Source organism: Coffea eugenioides, chromosome 7, assembly GCF_003713205.1.
Source record: "Coffea eugenioides isolate CCC68of chromosome 7, Ceug_1.0, whole genome shotgun sequence".
Lineage (NCBI taxonomy): Eukaryota > Viridiplantae > Streptophyta > Magnoliopsida > Gentianales > Rubiaceae > Coffea > Coffea eugenioides.
The window spans coordinates 7,835,524-7,855,109 of NC_040041.1; the positions used below are offsets into that span (position 1 = coordinate 7,835,524).

Genomic DNA, 19,586 nt, shown 5'->3' on the forward strand with positions numbered 1-19,586 from the left:
AAGTAAATTACAAAGTTATTCAAAGCCAATCACAAACTTAAATCACAAATTACAAATCTAAATCACAAACCACTCACAATAACCATTCTAAAGCCAACCACAAATCAATTTACAAACTACAAAGTCATATATTAGCAACAAAGCCAATATGACATCCAACAAATTACAATTTCTAAAAAGTCCAATCAAACATTAAATATCAAATACATCAACCAACAAATGAAGTCCCACTGCCTTGTAGATTACAATAGTCTTCATGGCTCTCAAGTTTCACAATTTTTGCAACAAAAACAAGGATACAATATATTTGTAAACTAATTACTAAGTAATACAACAAAAAATCAGATAAGAAAAGAAATCAAATTGGCCTTATTCAAATACATCACCCTAACTTGAGAACTTTAGAAGAATCACCCAAATCTTCTCCAAATAACTCTAAGAAAACAAAGAGAAAGAAAGTAGATTAGTCTTACTAGAGTAACTCAACAAAACAAACTTGTAATAACAATGCCTTGGAGTTCATCAGATGAAGCCTGTCCATGAGATCTCTCAGCAGTCACTCTTGATATCGCTAGTCAATCAACCACAACTTATTAGTTGAGCAAGTGTTGCTATAGAAAATTGTTATTTTATTTTTCCAAGAGGATCATACCATAACTGACTCGGTCAGGCTCCTTAACATCTCCTGATACCATTATGCTAAATTTCAAGTCCATCTTCAAGGAGCAAATTACATCTTATAATAACACATTTCCATAGTGAGAGGATAGGAAAGAGGGAAGCTAATCTAAATCAGTTACCACGCAATATTGTTCAATGAAGGTTGTATGTCTTATGTATAATGCATTATGCTCCTTTAACCTTTAGGCAACCTAGCCAGACGACAATATCAAAGTCAAGATCTAGTGCTTAAACAAAGACAAAGTTCATAAAATACACCAGAGGTGAGAAAAAGAGGAGGACATTCAAATGGAGTAATTAAATGGGGAAACTCCGAGACTGTCCTAAACATACACTTGGCAATATGTTCTGCTGAATTTAATAACATACAATATGAATGGAAGAGAGAAAAATCACTCAACATTTATTGCGCCTTAACACTAGAATTGATCAACCGTGACATTTTCCCTCAATTCGTCCATTTGTTCCCAGGAATTTCACAATTCAGAAGGAGAATCAAAACCCATCACTGAAGTTTCAATATTTAGCTCAGTTTAGTAGACACAAATAACAAACTGCTACTCACATTCACGGTCCTTAAATTCACGGTCTTTGACAAAGACAAAATACCAGAATTCCGGCCTTCACCTCACCATGCTTTTTACAAACTCTTACGGTATTCAAAAATTAAAAAAAAATACCTGTGACTGTGAGAAAGAAAGCTGGGCTGCTAGAAGCTTGGAAGAGTTAGGCTTCTCTGGAGCTGCAACCGTCAGGCGTCAGAGATGGAGAGAGCTCGTCGGCTTCACGGCGGACTGGCGGAGGCAGAGTAAAAGAGAAGAGAGTGAGACTGGAACTGGAGGCAGGCAACGGGCTTCTCTGGAGCTGGGCTTCTTTGGAGCTGGAGATGGAGAGATCGTTGCCGGTTTCACGGCGGACTGGCCACTGGCGGAGGTGGGAGGCAGAGCAAAAGAGAAAATAGAGTAAGGGGAAAAAGGGATGTGCGGCGGTGGGTATTAGGGTTGGAAAAATTTGGGAATGAAAAAAGTAGAAATGTAGTATTGATATGAATAATTATGATAGATTGGTATATATTTTTTAAGTATTAATTAATTAAAACGGGTTCGGGTCAAATACGGGTCGGAATGGTATATTCCGTATCCGACTCGTAAATTTATTAAATAAAATGGGTCTAGGTCCGGATCCGGGTCGCGGATCTATATACCTACCCGTACTCAAAAAATATTGATGGGTCAGGTCCGGGTCCGGGTCTGGACCCGGACTATTGACAGCCCTACCCATTAGCCCTCCGCGGGAGTACCCGCCCTAATTGTCATCCCTAGACGGGAAAGCTGTTTACTGTAACGGGTCTAATCCAGGAACAGGATCCAAAAATAGTCGGATTTGGAAATTGTTCGAATTCGGGCTAAATTTGGTAATTGTGGACCTAGATTCGATTCCAGAAACTGACCGGTTCCAGGTTAGGATTGGTAATTGCAGACCCAAACTCGACATGCCATGAAACTGTCTAGATCTGAATCCAGATTTGGTCAGAATCCAAATTTGGTCAAGTCTCAATCAATCGAATCCAGATTTAGACCTAATCGAATTCGGGTACATCGATTTTTTAGAATTAATTAAATATGATAAAATTTTTAAATAGTTTAGAAGTTTTATTTGTACATAAACTTTATCAACACTACAATTAAATTATCTTTTTAAAATTAAAATTAAGTATATTATCAATAAATTTTAATGATATATACATTTTTATTAAAATATTTATGCTAATTAGATCCAAGTCCAAAATGGGTTAGAACATATAAATTCATATCCGACTCGTTTTATCTTATATAAAAAATGGATTCGAGTGAGCAGGTCTACTATTTATCCTAAATCCAGAAATAAAAAAAGAATCGGGTTCGAGTTAGGTTCGAGTCTGAAGCTGGTACATTGACAGTCCTACTGTCCGGAGACACATGGCTCACTTTTACTATGGCACTTGGCCACATATGATAAAATTTTGCGTTATTTTCTCCCTTCTTGCATGTTAGGAATAGGGGTGTGCATTCGGTGCAAATTCGGTAATTCGGTGCACTGAATTCGGTGAATTCGGTTATTCTACCTGTAAAAATTTAAACCGTTTTCAATTCCGAATTGGGCATAACCGAATTCATTCCGCAACCGATTTCAAATTCGAAAACGGTAATGAATTCGGTTAAACCGAATTCATCTATGATTTATAAATTATTACTGATTTGATCCCTAAATTTATTCATAATTGAACACATTACTTATGTTCTAATCATTTTGTGGTTTAATTGGCATTTATTTGATCACTTATACCTAGAATCCTTAGTCTATGATTTAAGAAACACATAAAAAGTGATTAATTTAAACTAAAATAAACCTTAGACTATACAATGATTGGTGATAATTTATGAATTTATAATTTACAATGATTAATTATAAGCAATATTAGTTAGTAGTTACAATGAATTTATAATTTACACTGATTAATAATAAGTAATATTAGTTACAAACTTACAAATTACAATGATTAGTGATAAGTTATATTAGTTACAAACTTATAATTTATTTCAAATCAAAATAAAAACTTATTTACTTACACATGTTATTGTGAAAGTCAATACACTAATACATTGATTTGCAATTCACATACATTCACTTACAGTCTTACACTGATTAGTTGTCTTGTCTATACTTAAAGTCTTAAGATTAGTAAATAGATAATATGAATTTTAACTTATTTGATAACTTATGCGTAAAATCATTAGTCTATGATTTAAGGAACACATAAAAAGTGATTAATTTAAACTAGAATAAACCTTAGACTGTACAACGATTAGTGATAATTTATGAATTTATAATTTACAATGATTACTAATAAGTAATATTAGTTACAAACTTACAAATTACAATGAGTAGTGATAAGTTATATTACTTACAAACTTATAATTTATTTCAAATCAAAATAAAACTTATTTACTTACATATATTATTGTGAAAGTCAATACACTAGTACATTGATTTGCAATTCATATGCATTCACTTACACTGCTAACTACTTAGTTGTCTTATCTATACTTAAAGTCTTAAGAATTAAGATTAGTGAATAGATAATATGAATTTTTATGTTAAATATGTAGAGTACACTAATACTTGCAAGTTAGAGATTATGCATTCAAATATTCAATAATTCAAACATGAATGATGTATCAAATTACCAATATCTAAATTTAATTACTAATTATGTTTATTGTTTAATATTTAGTATTATACATATATGTGTTAATTATTATCTAATTCTAGTCATGTTACTCATGTATAAAATAATAAGTATTATAGTTATCTTATATTGTTATGTATTACTATATATTGGTATTATTATAGTCATATAACAATTAACAAATACTAAAATAATATATTGTACATTATTATATATTATTATTATTATAAGTACATGATATGATGATAAATTGATAATACCATATACTAATTATTATTAATAGCATTTACCTATATAATATAATAAAGTATTAGTAGTATATACTAATACTAAATAGCATTTATCTATATATTATATAATTTTATATACCAATTTGGTAATTCGAATGCGGTAATGCGGTACCCGATTTCAATTACCGAATTTGAATGCGAAATCGGTTATTACCTAATTCATAATCTCATTACCTATTTCATATCATATTAGAATTCGGTGAATTTGGTACGTACCAAATTTGTACCAAATTACCAAATACCCGATTTCAAATTACCAAATTGAATTTGAAATCGGTTATGAATTCGGTAAGAACCGAATTTGCTCACCCCTAGTTAGGAATGAAACACTCATCAGCCAGTAATTAAAGAATTTAGTATAAAATTTCAAAAATTTGGAAATTAATTTTTCAAAACTAATATCTGATTACCGTTCAAACTTTAATTTGGTAAATTAAATATTGGTTTGTTTATTATATAGCTTTCGTGGATTTTAAATATTAAATATTTCGTTTATCAATTTGGATTTGTTGGAAAGCCATTGAATTGCTTGTCCTCAGGGTGCTGCAGTTTTTCATTTGATTTGCGGCTTTTATAAAACGGATCGGATTTGAGTTGGGCTTGGGTCTGAAGTCATACCGTTGACAGCCTGTAATCGGGAGCCTAAAATATTTTTCAAGGGATCCTTCTACCAAGTGGTATACTATATCTGTGGTATCTTATCTCATGAATTTTTTCTTTTTTTCCGACAATGTGATTTACCGCAATGTGGATGTGGTATACCGTGTTGTAGAATTTCCTATATTTTCAAGTGTTTTAGAACCACAAGAAATTTCTTTTCATTACTATTCTTTTTTTGGTGTAAATCAAGATAGCTTATGTAGCTAAGAATCAAAAGCAAATATGTTGATTGGTCATACACACGTAAAATCATATATGACAATGAACCTAGCATCGAGGCCCAGAATGACCGTTTCGAATTCTTTTTAAAAGAAGACAGACGAGTAATTATTACTCAGGAACATGATAAACGACACCGCATTTGTCATTATCTTTGAAGAAACGGCAATTTCCACCTCAGATGGAAATGGAAATCTTTGAATCATGTAAATTGGCCTGAGGTCTTTATTAAATTCTCATAAAAATTCATCTTAACATGATTTTTTTCTTTTTTTGGTTAATTTAGGGGCACAATTGCAATTTCGCTCCCAATCGTTTTTGTAAGCTGATTAATAAATGTACAATTAAGAATAGTAGTAACATAAGATCTTGGTTTACTAGGAAGGGCAAATTGTACATTTTATTTCAATAGTTTACTGGATAAATAAATATCAATATAACAAATATATTGCCATCTGTATACTATGCTGCTCTCCTCCTACTCTCTATCTCTCTTTCTCCTCTTTTTTTTTTTTTTTTTTTTGAAGCTACAAACAAAATGTATTATCCCTTGCCAATTACTATATTGCCCTTCCAAAACTTTTTGTCATCCACATTTGCTATTCTGTAGTAGTTGACAGCTCCTGATTAATTCACAGCTGGTGACTATTCTTTTCATGCTAAAAGGATGAAAGTTGGGACCTTTCTCTTCCCAACTCTTCCCTCATATTCTCTCTCTCTCTCTCTGGTATGGAAATCTTTTTCTTTTTTTTTTTGGGTTTTTTTATAAGACCCCACACACCAAAGCTTCCATTCAACCAAACTGATTGGACTGAAGGGACTTGGATGTGAAGCCAAAATTCACATTTCATGACTTTTTTTTCTTTCACTTTTGAGAGTTGTTGCCAAAAGGAGAAGTTTCTGTGTCCAATTTTATCCTATTAGCATCATCTGGAGTATTATTTGAAGAACTTGGACATGACCCAACTGTTCCTTCATCACTTCTAAAGTTCAAGGAAGCAGCTTCAAGTACCCCATTTGGGCTGTGGGGCACTAATGAAACAGAGGCATTAGCCATATTAATATCTGTAGACCCACTCATCATCATCATCAATGTCAAATCTTTCAGCAGTTTATGGCACTTGAGCACTCTTTCCTGCAAATTTTCACCAGCAAACAAATAATTAATAGTAAATATCAATGATGCAAAAATTTGAACTGAGTTGACAGGTGCAATATTATAAATTTATAAATTATAGCAGATTCTTGTTTTTTTTTTTTCTGGTGGGCACCACAAATAATACCTTCTCTATTAGGATCAAACCAGACATTGCCTTCTCAGTATCTATTGCTTGTATGTTTTCTTCTGCAACAAATATTGCCACTGCTGCAGCAATCTCAGAAGGCTTGAATTCCAAGAAGTCAATGCCTGCATTCAATTCCCCCACCAGAACTGAATCAAACCCTCTAAAGATTTTAGGACCAATGAAGGTACAAGAGAATCAATTCCACAGCAGAACAAAAGATAGACCTTTTATGGTGCTCAAGATGAGTTTGACTGCTTTTCCAATCAAAGCATCAAAGGCAAGCTCTTGATCATTACCATCGCCACCACCAACATTTATCTTCCTAAGAAAATAGTCTATGTATGCATAAGGAGTATAAGAATGCATCCTCCAGTTCAGAGTGGTCAACACAATAAGCTCCATTCTTTCTATAGTATTGGCTTCAAAAACATATTTGGGGTCTCCAACCTATATTTTTAGTTTTAACAAAAATTTTACAAGGTTTGGTTAACATCTAAATGAGAAACAACCAATGATTAACAAATGAATTAACATAACCAGTCTCCCCCCTTCCACCTGTAAATACTCAATTGGAGGGAGTCTGATTTCGGCCATTTTTGCTCCTATTGAGAAGCAAGCTACAGCTAACAACTGCGCTGCCCAAGTAGTGCCTTCCTGCATATCCAATGGCAAAAATGAGATCAGTTACAGAAATGTCATAACAACACTAGAAAAAAAAATGCTGATGCATATGAATATCACTTGGCCCCTGTAGTGGACTTACAGGCAAATCAAACAGGGAAAGGAAGCGATCCAAATAATTCATAGCCAGATAAATTGTAAGTTCTCCAAAACCATAATGGGAATGAGCCTGTTAATGACAAAAACAATGTATCAGAAATCAGCACAGCAGAAAAAGAAAAAAAAATAAAAACGAAGAAAAGAATGAAATTGATTAAGCTTCTATAAACGCATGATCGTTAAGGAATCATCATTAAAAGGGAATGGATGAAGACAAGCCAAAGAAGGAAATAAGATTCCGGTTAACCACTCCAGAAATGAGGCTTTGAATGACCAAAGACACCATCAATGCCTACTGATACCTTCAATTATGGCAACACAGTCGAAGTCATTAAAACTATTCAGACAAGAAAAAAGCTAATTTAAGAAGGTCAAATGAAGGAAAAACATTTAAGGAATTGATTACGACTCGATGCCGAAGACCAACATTTCCCAAAAAAGAGCAGGATAATTAAGAAAAACGATTTAAAATAAGAATGCTGATCAAAACAATATGAAATCTTAAAAGATATTACAATCATAGGAAAATCAGAGCAACTCTTTATCCTTTTTTCTGAAAATGAGGGAAAAAATTCTTTTTCCAACTATTTAAAAAGCAAAAACCCAAAAACACCATTTGAAGAAATTAATTCATAGACCTTCAAAATCCAATCAAGGGCCAGTCTTCTCACACTCATATCCAACTCCCCTGTCCTCAATCTCACGAGATAATCATCTTTTGGCAAATGGGATTTTTCTTCCTCAACCATCAAAACAAAGTTCTCTTCAGTCAGGCAAGGCAAATCAATAGGTACTGATCTGCGATAGCCAAAGCTTAAAGCTTCATCATTCCATGGATGGTCCATTTCCTCTGTAAGTACAGAGGCAATTTCAGGATCATCAATGGACAAGCCATTGCCCTCTGAAGAGTCAAAGCTGTTATCAGCCATTCTCAAAGCAACAAAGAACGTACTTTGGTTGATAAATGAGTCAAGACCTCATAAAGAATGGATTTTTATCTCAAAAAAATGGGATTTTTAGGCAAGAAAGCATTGCTGGTTGTTGATTGTATATAGTACCATCTAGATTTTTATTAAAAACCCTTTGTAGAAAAAGATTGACAGACTGTCTAGGGAGGGAGAGGACGAGGGGTTCTTGTGTTGGAGAAACTGTGCCCGAGAGAGGGGCTTTATGTAGGAAGGCTCCATCAGTGCCTAGGGTAAAAGGGAGAAAGAGGGAGGAGGCTGTGGCTGGCGGCCCTGTGGTCTATTAGCAAAAAAAAATTAAAAATTAAAAAAAAAAGAGACAAACAACAGAAAAAATTAATTCAGACCTTATCCTGGTATGAAACCGATGTGTTAGAGATTTTATTGTAATTTTTGGGAAGGAAATTAGTGATATTCTTCTGAGAAATCGCAAAGGAAGAAGCAAAGTGATGAGTGCACTCTGAATAGATTGGCACAAAATGTGTGGAAAAATAAAGATCATAACGCCAACATTAAACCCTTTCGTAATTTGGGAAGATTTTGGTCAATTTGTGGGACAGTCAAAGGTGATTATATGGAAAGGTATTGCCCACAGCACAGCGAGGACTGAGGACAGAGATGATGCAATAATGATTTAATCGATGGATTCTGTCTTCATATGTTTGCTTAAATTGCAGCCTTACCAAAAAGTTTGTTTGAGAAAATTACTGCACAATCTTATTTACTAAACACTAAAGTCAAGTAACTTTTATGACAATTAAGAGTTATTGTTTTGCAATAAATTTGCAAGTGTCCTAATAAGTTTACATTTGTATTTTGTATTTTCTATTATCAGGATTTATATTGATTATTGGATTGTACATTATAAAAATACTTCTACATTTTTTATTATATATTTTTGTTAATATTTGTTTTTTTAAAAAAAATTTTAGTCACGCTTTGATTGGATTTTAACATTATAGATGAAATTTTTTACATGAATAACAAGTAACTTTAAAGACTGTAAAAAATCTATTAAGAAAATATTTAATTGTTGATTCTCTATACCTGAAAAACCTATATTAGTTTAATTGTGAGTTTATTAAAAAAAATCTTCTTATTACGTGTCAAAATATAAATATAATACCATTATCGTTGAAGCATTAATTGTTGAGAAAACTTAGACTAATTATTGTGACTAATTAGTTATCAATCGTTTTATCCTTAACAATAGTGCGAGCATTTTCAAAAATAGTGAGGGAATATAATAAACTTTTTGTTGATTTATGGTCCAAATAGGGTTCAATAATGATTTTCTCTCAATAATGGTGCGACAATATTGAAAAGTAATCAGGCGAGTAATAAATTTCATGTGTCGATTTATTGGCTGAACAATCATAATTACCGATCACTTTTCCTAATAATAATTGTAGGAAAATTCCATATGAACTAGGAAACAGATTAATTTCATTTTATCAAGTTATGGACTAGACAAACTTAGTTATAAATTTTATTTGGGCGTATCAGGAAGTAATAAGAAAACCAAATGCTTAATTTGGTTAATTTTATATTCTTTTTTGTCGGTTTATAGTCCAATAAGACTTATTTACCCATTTTATTTGGGCATATTAACTACAATAACAAGGAACGGTCAAAATATTTAATTTTGTAAATTTACATTGTAGATACACTTATTAATGATCAATTTTCTTATTTATAGTGTTAGAAATATCTAAAAGCAACGAGAAAGATGAATAAATATTTTGTTGTCGTTTTATTGTCCGAACTACTTAATTGTTGATTACAATTAGACATTGTAGCAAAAATTATTAGGGGACTAATAAATTTAATTTTCTCTATTGATGGTACTCTAGATAGACTTAGTTAGCAATTTTCTTAATTACAACATAGATCATATCAAGAAATGTATCACAAAAAATAAAATAATATCTTCTTGCCGGTTTTTGTTCAAAAAAAGAATTGTATTTGTAGCAAAAAAGAAAGAAAAAAAGAGCAGAAGAACCACAATTATGGTATTTACATTATAGAAGAGATAAATTTTCCATAGAAAATAGTTTATTATCTAGACATCCAAAGACTAAGCTACTTGATTTCTAGACATAAAGCATAGTTTATCATCTAGACATCCAATGTTTAATCTACTTGAATTGAATCTATGTGATTAATGAGATTGTTGCATGTTGATACTAGAGGTGCGTTTGAGTCGAGTTGAGCTCAAGTAGTGAGGTAAAATAACTAAGCTCGAGATCGTCGAGCTTTTAGAATTTGAGCTCGGGTTCGAACTCGACGTCAATTTACGTTACTCGAGCTCAAACTCGAGCTCTAGTTTAATTAAACTAATCAATTCAAATCAAGTTCAATCGAGTTTATTTGAGTTCAATCAAGCCTAATCGACCTCATGTATTAAAAATTAATATTTTACATATAATTTTAAATAAAGGATATTATTGACATTTCACAATAATAAAAATTAAAATATGTATTATAAAAAGCTCGATTAAGCTCGTCGAGCCTTCGAGTGCAAAATATTGAAATCGAGCTCGACTCGCTGCTTCTATCAAGCTGCTCGAACTTGAGCTCGAGCTCGGTCAAAACGATCTCAAGCCAAACTACTTACTGAGTACCTTGCGAGTTCGAGTCAAACTATTCGATCCAGCATCAGCCCTAGTTGATACTACGTTTTCTAAATAAACATACAACTAGAAAAGCAAGCATATAAGCTTCTTTTGATAGATGGAAACCATGTGATGTAACTTTAGTTGCTACGATAAAAAAAAAAAAAAAAAAAAACTTTAGTTGCTCAATGTACTATTCTTTTCGGTAAATAAGCCAAAAACTGGCATTAATTCTAATGTTTCATCTTTAGAGATACTTATCATGTTATTTTGAAAATTTATCTAAAATATATGTAAATATGTCACATGCATATACAATGGTTCGCCCTCGCCAGGTAGCTCGTTCGGTCACGGCATCCTCTTCAGGGGTCGTTGTCCGTCGCCCACCCGGGTTCGAGTCTGCCTGGTGCCTACCGTGTCTGAGGAGTAGGGCCTCCTTCTCGGGCCGGAGTGGGATTAGTCGGGCCGAAGGCCCGGACACCCACTCCGTCAGAAAAAAAAAAAAAAAAATTATACAATGGTTCCATTTTCATAGAGTATGTCAATGTATCAAAATTAATTGTTAAGTTGACCACTATCAGAACGAATACTCACTAAAATAGGTTTTTATAAATATCAATTATTCTCATATTGAATCGCAAAACTAAAGTATCTTATTCTGTTATTCATAGATTCCATATCATTCGTTCCCTTTTAGCTCGTCAGATCTAAAATTAGAGCTGGCAAAATTGAGAAAAGCATACAGATTGAGTTAGAGGAAATTGACATCAATTTCTTACCTCCTAAATTGGGTGACATAACTAGTAAAAGTAAGCCATAAGGTACCTTTAAGCACCTCCAAATCCTAAGATTGAAAGATAAAACCAACCAATCAAAAAAAAAAAAAAGGGACGATGGTACATAGGAGTTCAATCTTCCATGTGGAAGAAAAGTTAAATTTCGTAAACAAGATTTAAAGGACTTATGCTTCTTCCTTCTCATAGATTTTGGCACCACAAATTTCGAACCCTTTTTAGTCTCCCATTGATAGATGCCATCTGCAAGCAGGATTACAACACCACAAGCAAATCTACATTCACCTTTCCACCACCAGCTTTTACATTCCAATTAAGGGTTAGCCCCAAAAATTCTGGTAAGACCAGAAAATAGAATATTAACATGTTTGATCACTTTTGCTACAAACATGGCATTACCAGTTTATCACGTGCAGATCAACCCAAAGAAAAAGGAAAAAAAAAAAAGAGCAAAGAATCAACAGCAGCCTTCTCTCAGCTTTGTGTTGTAGCAAATAAATGGTTTCTTGTCTTGGGTGCATACACAAAAGAAAAAAGCTCTGCATGGACGTGCATGCATTAACCTGAATTGCAGTGGTCCAAACCAACTCTTGCAATTTTTAATCAGAGACCAAACAAGAAGAAAATAAGACCATATTCTTTTATACGCATTTCTGGGTCGAGATTCGAGCTCTTGAAGGAAGCCCCTTTCTCTCCCTATCCGTTCCCAGTTCCCACCCAACAAATCAAATTTATTTTAGTGTCTATAAAACATTTATGTATCTCCATTCAACGCCGTGCCTCGGCATCAAAAGCATCCAGAACATCAGCCACGGTCTCTGCGACTCCACATTAAGCGCTGATATTTTTGCGTGTAGTAAATATATAGTACTTATATAATACTGAAATATGTCTCTTCCTGAGCTTTTCTGGCTCCATTTGTCTCCCTCACAATTCGGCATAGATACTCTTTGAGTCCAAAAATATTTTGTTATGACCATTGGTGTTTGTGCACGGTCAAGTACTCAGAAGTACAGATTTCTAGCAACTTTCCTTCATTCAAACACTCGATCTGTATATATATTTCTATTTCTTGCTAGTTGGGCTGTTGTTCTTTAAAAAAGAAAAGAAATTGGTTAGGAAGAGAAGTAATTTTTCGATGTCATTTAGAAGAAATTAGCTGTGGTACTTGAGCAAATTTAGTAATTAGAACATTAATTGTATTATTTTGATTTTTCGTTTTGTTTTCCTAGTCTCACATTACAAACTAGTTTGTATGGGAAAATATATTATTAATTTGGAGGCAAATGTTGCGATAACAAAAATGATGTAAACTATGAATTACCCAAAAATAAAAAGCGATTAAGAATAGGATTAATCTTTTCTACACTAACAGCGTATACACCATCATCATTGGATGTATGACAACTCATTTGAATTTAAAACTAAAATCTAAATTTTGCTCATATATCATACATTCAATCGTGATAATATATGCACTGTCGTTATATGTGATAATATATGCACTGTCGTTATATGTAAAATTTACTTTTAAAGATTGTACTTCAAAGCGTGCATGGAGGAATTGCACAAGTGTTGTCGGCTTTAGGACTTGGTTGATGGTCCTTGATGGGCAAACCTCAATGGCATCTATAGTCATGAGCTCATGGTCAAAACATGATTGCTTGTTAGTTGCTTGTTAGAGGAAATGTTGGACTTGGACCATGACAGGGCTTTGTAATGTTCAGTTACATTTGCCTTTTTAAGGAGTTTTGGCAATGCCTTTTTTTTTTTCTGAGTATTCATATTTTGTTAATTTCTTGGTACTTGGGCCAACTAAATTTAGGATCCAGATTTAAGGTCGACCTTCGCCATGATAACTTGGCAGAAGATTAGTGTTACAGCCAATTATTCCCCCCATCCCCATTGTTGCCTGAAAAATTCTACAAGCGCCTACTGTCACTTGGAAACATGGATTGGTGATTTTCACTATTTTCTTCATCAAACTGATGATAAAGTAAACAAACTCCATAGTATTCCCGGTTATAATTAGAAAATATGAAGAAGATTAACTCAAAAAGGGTATTAGGGTCTCAATCTTGGAAAACCTTTCTGCTTCTCTCTAATATATGTGTTTTAAGTTTTCAGAACTCTCAGGTTTGCATAAATTTAACTATTCTGCACAACCCGAAAGCTTAAGCATTTCTTTTCTTTTCTTTTTTGGGCTATCAAAAGTTCAACAAGTAACTCTGATCAACTCTACAATCGTATATACAATGTCCAGCAGCAAGATTAACAGAAACTTAATCCTACAAATTGGAATCTCTGCATCTGATATTTTTACATAAGGTAGAAGCCAAAATATCATAATAAAACACTTTGTTTTCTAGAAAGCAAAGTACGCCTGTTTTGTCTATACAGAAGTGTCTGGTATCCAGGCAATGATCACCCAAGAATTTATTTACTTTTTTAATTCTGGGTCCATGAATCAAGGTTGGTATTAGAATGTTAATGTCAGCTGATATTATACATCGGCACCACTGCTTTTTGTCATCGTTCTACCTATCATCACATCCCATTCCCTGTGGAATTCAAGATTCCTGCTTGTCCTCTGCAACAATTTCCCATCCCTAAGGTACAATGTACTCTTAGTTAAGCATTCCGTGACTTCTCAACCTCCTTGCTACGTGGCTGAAGTAAAGCAAATTATATGTACTTTGTAAGGACTCATGCAAAGCTGTAGAGAGAAGACCTTGCTAGGAGAGATCATATCCCATTCCCCTCCCTCCCTCTGTTGAGGCCATCTAATTTGGTAATCACAGACTGGCTACTGCTGATACGGTCGTGCTTTTCCCTCTGTTGAGGCCATCTAATTTAATAATCACAGACTGGCTACTGATACAGTCTGTGCTGCGTGTGGTTCAGTCCGATTATTTTGCGGGTTCAAATTTTTTATATACAATTACATTTTAATCTTGTGTTGAGTATATGTGAAATATTTTACTTATATACATTATTTTTTTTTACGAATGCAATAAAACAATGTAACTATATGTCTATCATGAACAATAATTGAATCGAGCCGCACAGATTCGTGATCGTATCAGCTCCATCCTGTAATCACTTTGATGAGGACCTCTCTAACCTATTGCTGTGCCATTGACTTGAATTCCTGTGATATGTTCGTCGTTAACTCCTTGGATAGTAGGGGTGTGTTAAAAAGCACTTTGAAATTCCCCAACCGCCAAAAGCCTGCATCCATACATAGATCAAATTGTCATATTTTGACAAGTCACTGCCATGAATACTAGGGTGACATTGTTTCAAATATAAAGTGACATTGGCAATTAAGATCTTTTGTCATCAAGATCAAGAGATGCGTCGACCTGAAATGTCATTGCACAGCCATTTTTGTAAAACTAGATCATGGAGCTTCCATCGACCACTCCATGATAGTCAGAATGGTAACCTTCTCTTTTATAGCCCACAATACTTGCTTAAATATTTTCTGTAGATTGCCAAAATCTAGTCTGTGGAATTTGTTCTCTTTGTTGGAGTTTCAAGCTTGTGTTTATCTGCTGCTGGTTTTATTCAATTTCCATCTGTCTATTGTACTTGTTTACTTAGTAGTGCTACAGAAATTGTTGGCGGAAACTTTTTTCATGCAAATATTGTTTGTTGTAACTTGTCATCCCTTCAAATACCAATTTATGCAATCTTGGCACGAAAATCATGCACAACAGAAGCAATTCCAACATATATAAAAATGTATGCAAAGAGAAGGAAAATAAACATACAAATAAATACTCAACAATTTTATTAATACAAAACTGAACGATAATAATATCAAATTGTAACCTTTCACATACGGTAACTCACAGCACTCAACTTAGAGGCTTTTCCTCAACTCAACAAGAATCGACTCAGCTTAACTCTCTAAAACTCGATTCAACTCTTTAAAACTCCACTCAACTCTTTCCAGAAATAATGTACTAGACTAATAGTATTTATAGATTACAAAACTTTCTAAATAGACACAATTGTAAATCGAAACTTTCTTGAAATTGATTTGAAATTTCCTAAACTAATATAGAAACTAAATAAACAAGACCAAAACAAGAAATTAAAAGAATTTGGAAACTAAATATTAAGATAGATTGGTTTAATTTCCTTTTTATCTCCTTTAAATCAAGATCGTTATTATGGTCACTTCCAATATCATATCAAGTTTGAATCTATCACAGTAAACACAATATTCAATATGAACTTATGATTGGTCTTCAACTTCATCTTCACACGTGGCAATAGACGAAACTTATAGTTCTCAAACAATTCTTGGATTGATCACTTCTGTCGAAAAATTCAAACATATCCACCCTTTCTTCATCCAATTCTCTATAATTCAATTGATCCATATCACTAATAAAATCTCCCAAAATCACAAAATCATAATTGCCACCACTAATATTTTTAAAATTCCCAAACTTGTTGACATGAACAATCCTATCACTTAAAGTAGTGTCACAATTTTCAATTGATTTATCCACTCTACAATTAATCTCAACCAACTCCAATGTTTGATTTGTCTTTTCAAACAAATTATCAATTCCAGTCAATATTTTTTTACCTTGCCACGATCTTCTCACAATTTCAATTTCACGAGTAAATTTGTTTCTTCCTCATTTACTTGCAAATTTTTTTTTGAACAAATTTCTCATCTTCATGTGCACCTACAATTTTTTATTTTTTTTCTTTCTTTGACTCATCAAAAAATTCATTTTCTTCTTCCTCATTACAAATTTCTTCCTATCATGACCACAATAATAATTTATCAAAAATTTTCAAGCCTTCTTTGCCGTCTTTGCATGCATGAATTTTTTTCATCATATGCAACTGGACTTGGGTGCTGAGATAGTGAAATGTTTTGTAATCCAACTGTCTATTCCTTTCAAAGTGCTTTCTACAGGTTCCATGAATCCCTTTTTGGATAATATCACAAAGTCCAATAGTTTGAAAAAACATCTTCATCATTCAACCCCAAACATCAAAATCATTTTATTATTAAAGATAAAAACGTCAGAACATTGTAAATAATGCGAACCCATACTTTAATTTCATGAACAAACATTAGGACCAAAGTCTAGAATATTGATATCACTTGTTGGCTCAAAAAAACATGCATAGTGAAAACAATTCTAACACATATAAAAATATGTGAGAAGAGGAGGAGAATAAACACACAAACAAGTACTTAATAATTTTATTAACTCAAAACTCAATAATAATAATATCAAGTCGTTACCTTTCGCTTAAGACAATTTCGTTTAAGACAATTCACAACTCTCAACTTAGAGACTTTTCTCTCAACTCAACTTAACAAGACTCAACTCAATTCTTGGAAACTCCACTCAACTCTTCAAAAAATAATGTACTAGACTCCTAATATTTATAGATTGCAAAACTTCCTAAATAGAAACAATTGTAAATCAAAACTTACTTGAAATTGATTTAAAATTTCTTAAATTAATATGGAAACTAAACAAAGAAGATACCAAAACAAGAAATTAAAAGAATTAGGAAACTAAATACTAAAATAACTTGGTTTAATTTCCTTCATGGCAGCATATACCATTGCTGAGAAATTCGTTACTGCAATTGAACTGCCTTGTCTCAAAAGGAAAAAATAAAGAAAAAAGTGTGAAAATGAAAGAAAAAAAGCTTTGTTGTTAACTCTTCCTATTAAAAAACTGAATAACAATAACTCACAATCCTCAATATCTAAGAAGAAGTTCAAGGCTCCTTCCAAAGATCGAGATTATCTTGGAGTTGTTGCATCATATGTGTGCTTTCCTGGTAGAGTTCTTCAGGCAATGAATTTATGTCTGCAAGAGCATCCCTTAAGGCCTGCATAAAAAGAGCGAACAAATTCAACTAGCTCATGTGAAGAAGCAAGTACGTTCAATATGTATAGAAGCCTAAAAAGAGCAAGTAAATGCATGTCACATTCTCAAAACTCAAGTGTGTATTATTGCATTTAAGAAGACACGGCTTATTTTCTACCAGTTACTTGTGCATATTTGATATTTTGCTATGTATGATTACCTGCAGGTAGAGTTATGATATTAGTTTGTTCAAGAAGAGATCAAATACAGATATCCAGCAATTTCATCGACTGCATATGGTTATAATCAAGACCTCTTGGACGCTTCCATCACAAACACTGAGATTAAACTGACCTTTATTTTTCAGAAATTTTTTTGAGCAACAATTTATAAACAGTAAATTTAAAAGATTGCAATGTTATATGTTTTTGGATCGGATTGCATATTTAGCTCTAAAAACTAAAGCAAACTTTTATCGAAAAAAAGGTCTTAAGTAACTCTTTTATGGTACTTCCAATGGCTGCATATTATTGGAACAGTGGGGAATAAACTTACCACACTGGCCGTGCCAAGAGCAGCTTGCGATGACTCCAGGACATCATAGTAGAAAACCGACAAGTTGATAGCCAGACCCAACCTTACAGGATGCGATGGACGAATGCCAGCCAACGCAGTTCTCTGTTCCAAAGAACGAAAAAAGTGAATAAAGCAATTCATCAACTTGAAAATATTATTATAAACAATAATTAGGCCCATAAAAATGATACATTAAATGCTTAAATCTTTTCATACAATTTGCCCTCTTTTACTACTCTAATTGAAAATAGTGCAGAACATAAACATAAGAAACATCCATATGAGCAACATTGTGCATGTCAGCCTCCACATTGTCTTGATCGATTGGGAGATAATTTACTTGTTTAAAACTTAAGCCCAGTAATTTGGACTCCGGCGAGCAATCAAGTCTGCCATGAAAAGGCATGCAACCCTAATAATCTTTTTTTTTTTTTCTCTAGCGAAAAAAAAATCTATATAGGGAAGGGATGCCAATTCTAATTCTCTTAATAATAAGAAAAAGTTACTAGGGGACACAAGTCAAACCCTAATAATCTCATTCCCTAAACAAAAACATCAAGAAAAAGGGACCTGCACTATTTAGCTTGCCTTTTAATATTACCAAAAAAGATATGTATGTATGAAAAATTAGACAACGTTGCGAGTTCTTAATTAATTCGGATATAAGTAATTTTTGCATGCATAAGTTTGTGAAAACCACCTCTGCAGCATTGTAAGATTCCATGGCTTTTTCAGAAGCCAAGTTAAAATCATCACCATCCTTAATTTCAGCCAAGTACCTCTCGTAATCTCCCTTCTTTGTGAGGTAAAAAACCTGCGACTCACTCGAGGAGGCTGAAGGAATCAAGGATTTATCCAACAACTCCAAAATCCCATCACAAAACTTCGAAATTTCGGCTTCAATGCTGACTCGATACTGTTCAACCAGTTCCTTCTCTTCTACGGAAGCCACAGATCGCCATGCAGAACGAAGGGAGCCAATCACCTTCGTGCAAGCCACGAAAAGTAGCCTTCGCTCCTCCAGGGTTAAATCGGAAGATGGAGAAACCTCTGTACATGCAAGATTTTTCATGTAATTCATCATATCATTGTAACGCTCGGATTCATGGGCTAGTTTTGCCATGTACAGGTTTTGCTTTCGAGTTAAAATTTGGGAATCAGCCATTTTTGTTGCAATTAAAGTAAGCTAAGCTCGTACACAAAAATTGTCTCGAGAGTTTCAGGTATGCAGGGTATAAATTAACAAGGTTTTTGAGGGTTGACAGTTGTCGTATTTGGATTGAAATTTGGAAGTTTGGAATTTGTTACGGAAGGAGGTCTATTGCAAAACTTTTGGGCTTTGAAATTTAGAAAAAGAATTCACAAAGTGATTAATTATTGGTTTTGGGCTTTTAGCCCGTGCATTAGTACATGATTTTTTTTTTTTTTTTTTCAAAATTTGGATTAGTTATAAGCCAGGGGATATATATATTCCAAGAAAGAAATATCAATATGACACTTTTACATATTTATTCATATTTAATTCAAAAAATTGTTGAGAATCCAAGTATCTATTGATCTATTCACTCTCTTCAATTAGAAGCCTCTACACATACACATATATATATATATATATATATATATATATATA

The 19,586-nt window shown here is 33.2% G+C and overlaps 2 protein-coding genes across 2 annotated transcripts; both read right to left on the reverse strand.

Moving 5' to 3' along the window:
• Positions 1-5,806: 5,806 nt before the first annotated feature.
• Positions 5,807-8,074, reverse strand: LOC113776787 (cyclin-D2-1). Its single transcript, XM_027321847.1, has 6 exons — positions 7,784-8,074; positions 7,129-7,215; positions 6,921-7,019; positions 6,590-6,812; positions 6,363-6,487; positions 5,807-6,214 (listed from the first exon to the last, which is right to left on the reverse strand). Exons 1-6 carry the CDS (start codon positions 8,072-8,074, stop codon positions 5,945-5,947), a joined length of 1,095 nt encoding a protein of 364 aa, XP_027177648.1. The 3' UTR covers positions 5,807-5,944.
• Positions 8,075-17,288: 9,214 nt separating this feature from the next.
• On the reverse strand, positions 17,289-19,121 carry LOC113776788 (14-3-3-like protein GF14 kappa). The gene is made up of 3 exons (XM_027321848.1): positions 18,657-19,121; positions 17,936-18,058; positions 17,289-17,402 (listed from the first exon to the last, which is right to left on the reverse strand). Exons 1-3 carry the CDS (start codon positions 19,119-19,121, stop codon positions 17,289-17,291), a joined length of 702 nt encoding a protein of 233 aa, XP_027177649.1.
• Between the last annotated feature and the right edge of the window lie 465 nt (positions 19,122-19,586).

Bases quoted from the DNA above. Each gene is read 5' to 3' on its own strand.
- LOC113776787 (XM_027321847.1), bottom strand. From the start codon at position 8,074: ATGGCTGATAACAGCTTTGACTCTTCAGAGGGCAATGGCTTGTCCATT. The intron at 7,216-7,783 runs GTCTATGAATTA...TGTCATTAACAG, and splicing joins CCCTTGATTGGATTTTGAAG to GCTCATTCCCATTATGGTTT. The intron at 6,488-6,589 runs GTCTATCTTTTG...AATTGAATGCAG, and splicing joins CATCTTGAGCACCATAAAAG to GCATTGACTTCTTGGAATTC.
- LOC113776788 (XM_027321848.1), bottom strand. From the start codon at position 19,121: ATGGCTGATTCCCAAATTTTAACTCGAAAGCAAAACCTGTACATGGCA. The intron at 18,059-18,656 runs GTGGTTTTCACA...TCTTTGGAACAG, and splicing joins AATCTTACAATGCTGCAGAG to AGAACTGCGTTGGCTGGCAT. The intron at 17,403-17,935 runs GTAAGTTTATTC...CTTTTTATGCAG, and splicing joins CTCTTGGCACGGCCAGTGTG to GCCTTAAGGGATGCTCTTGC.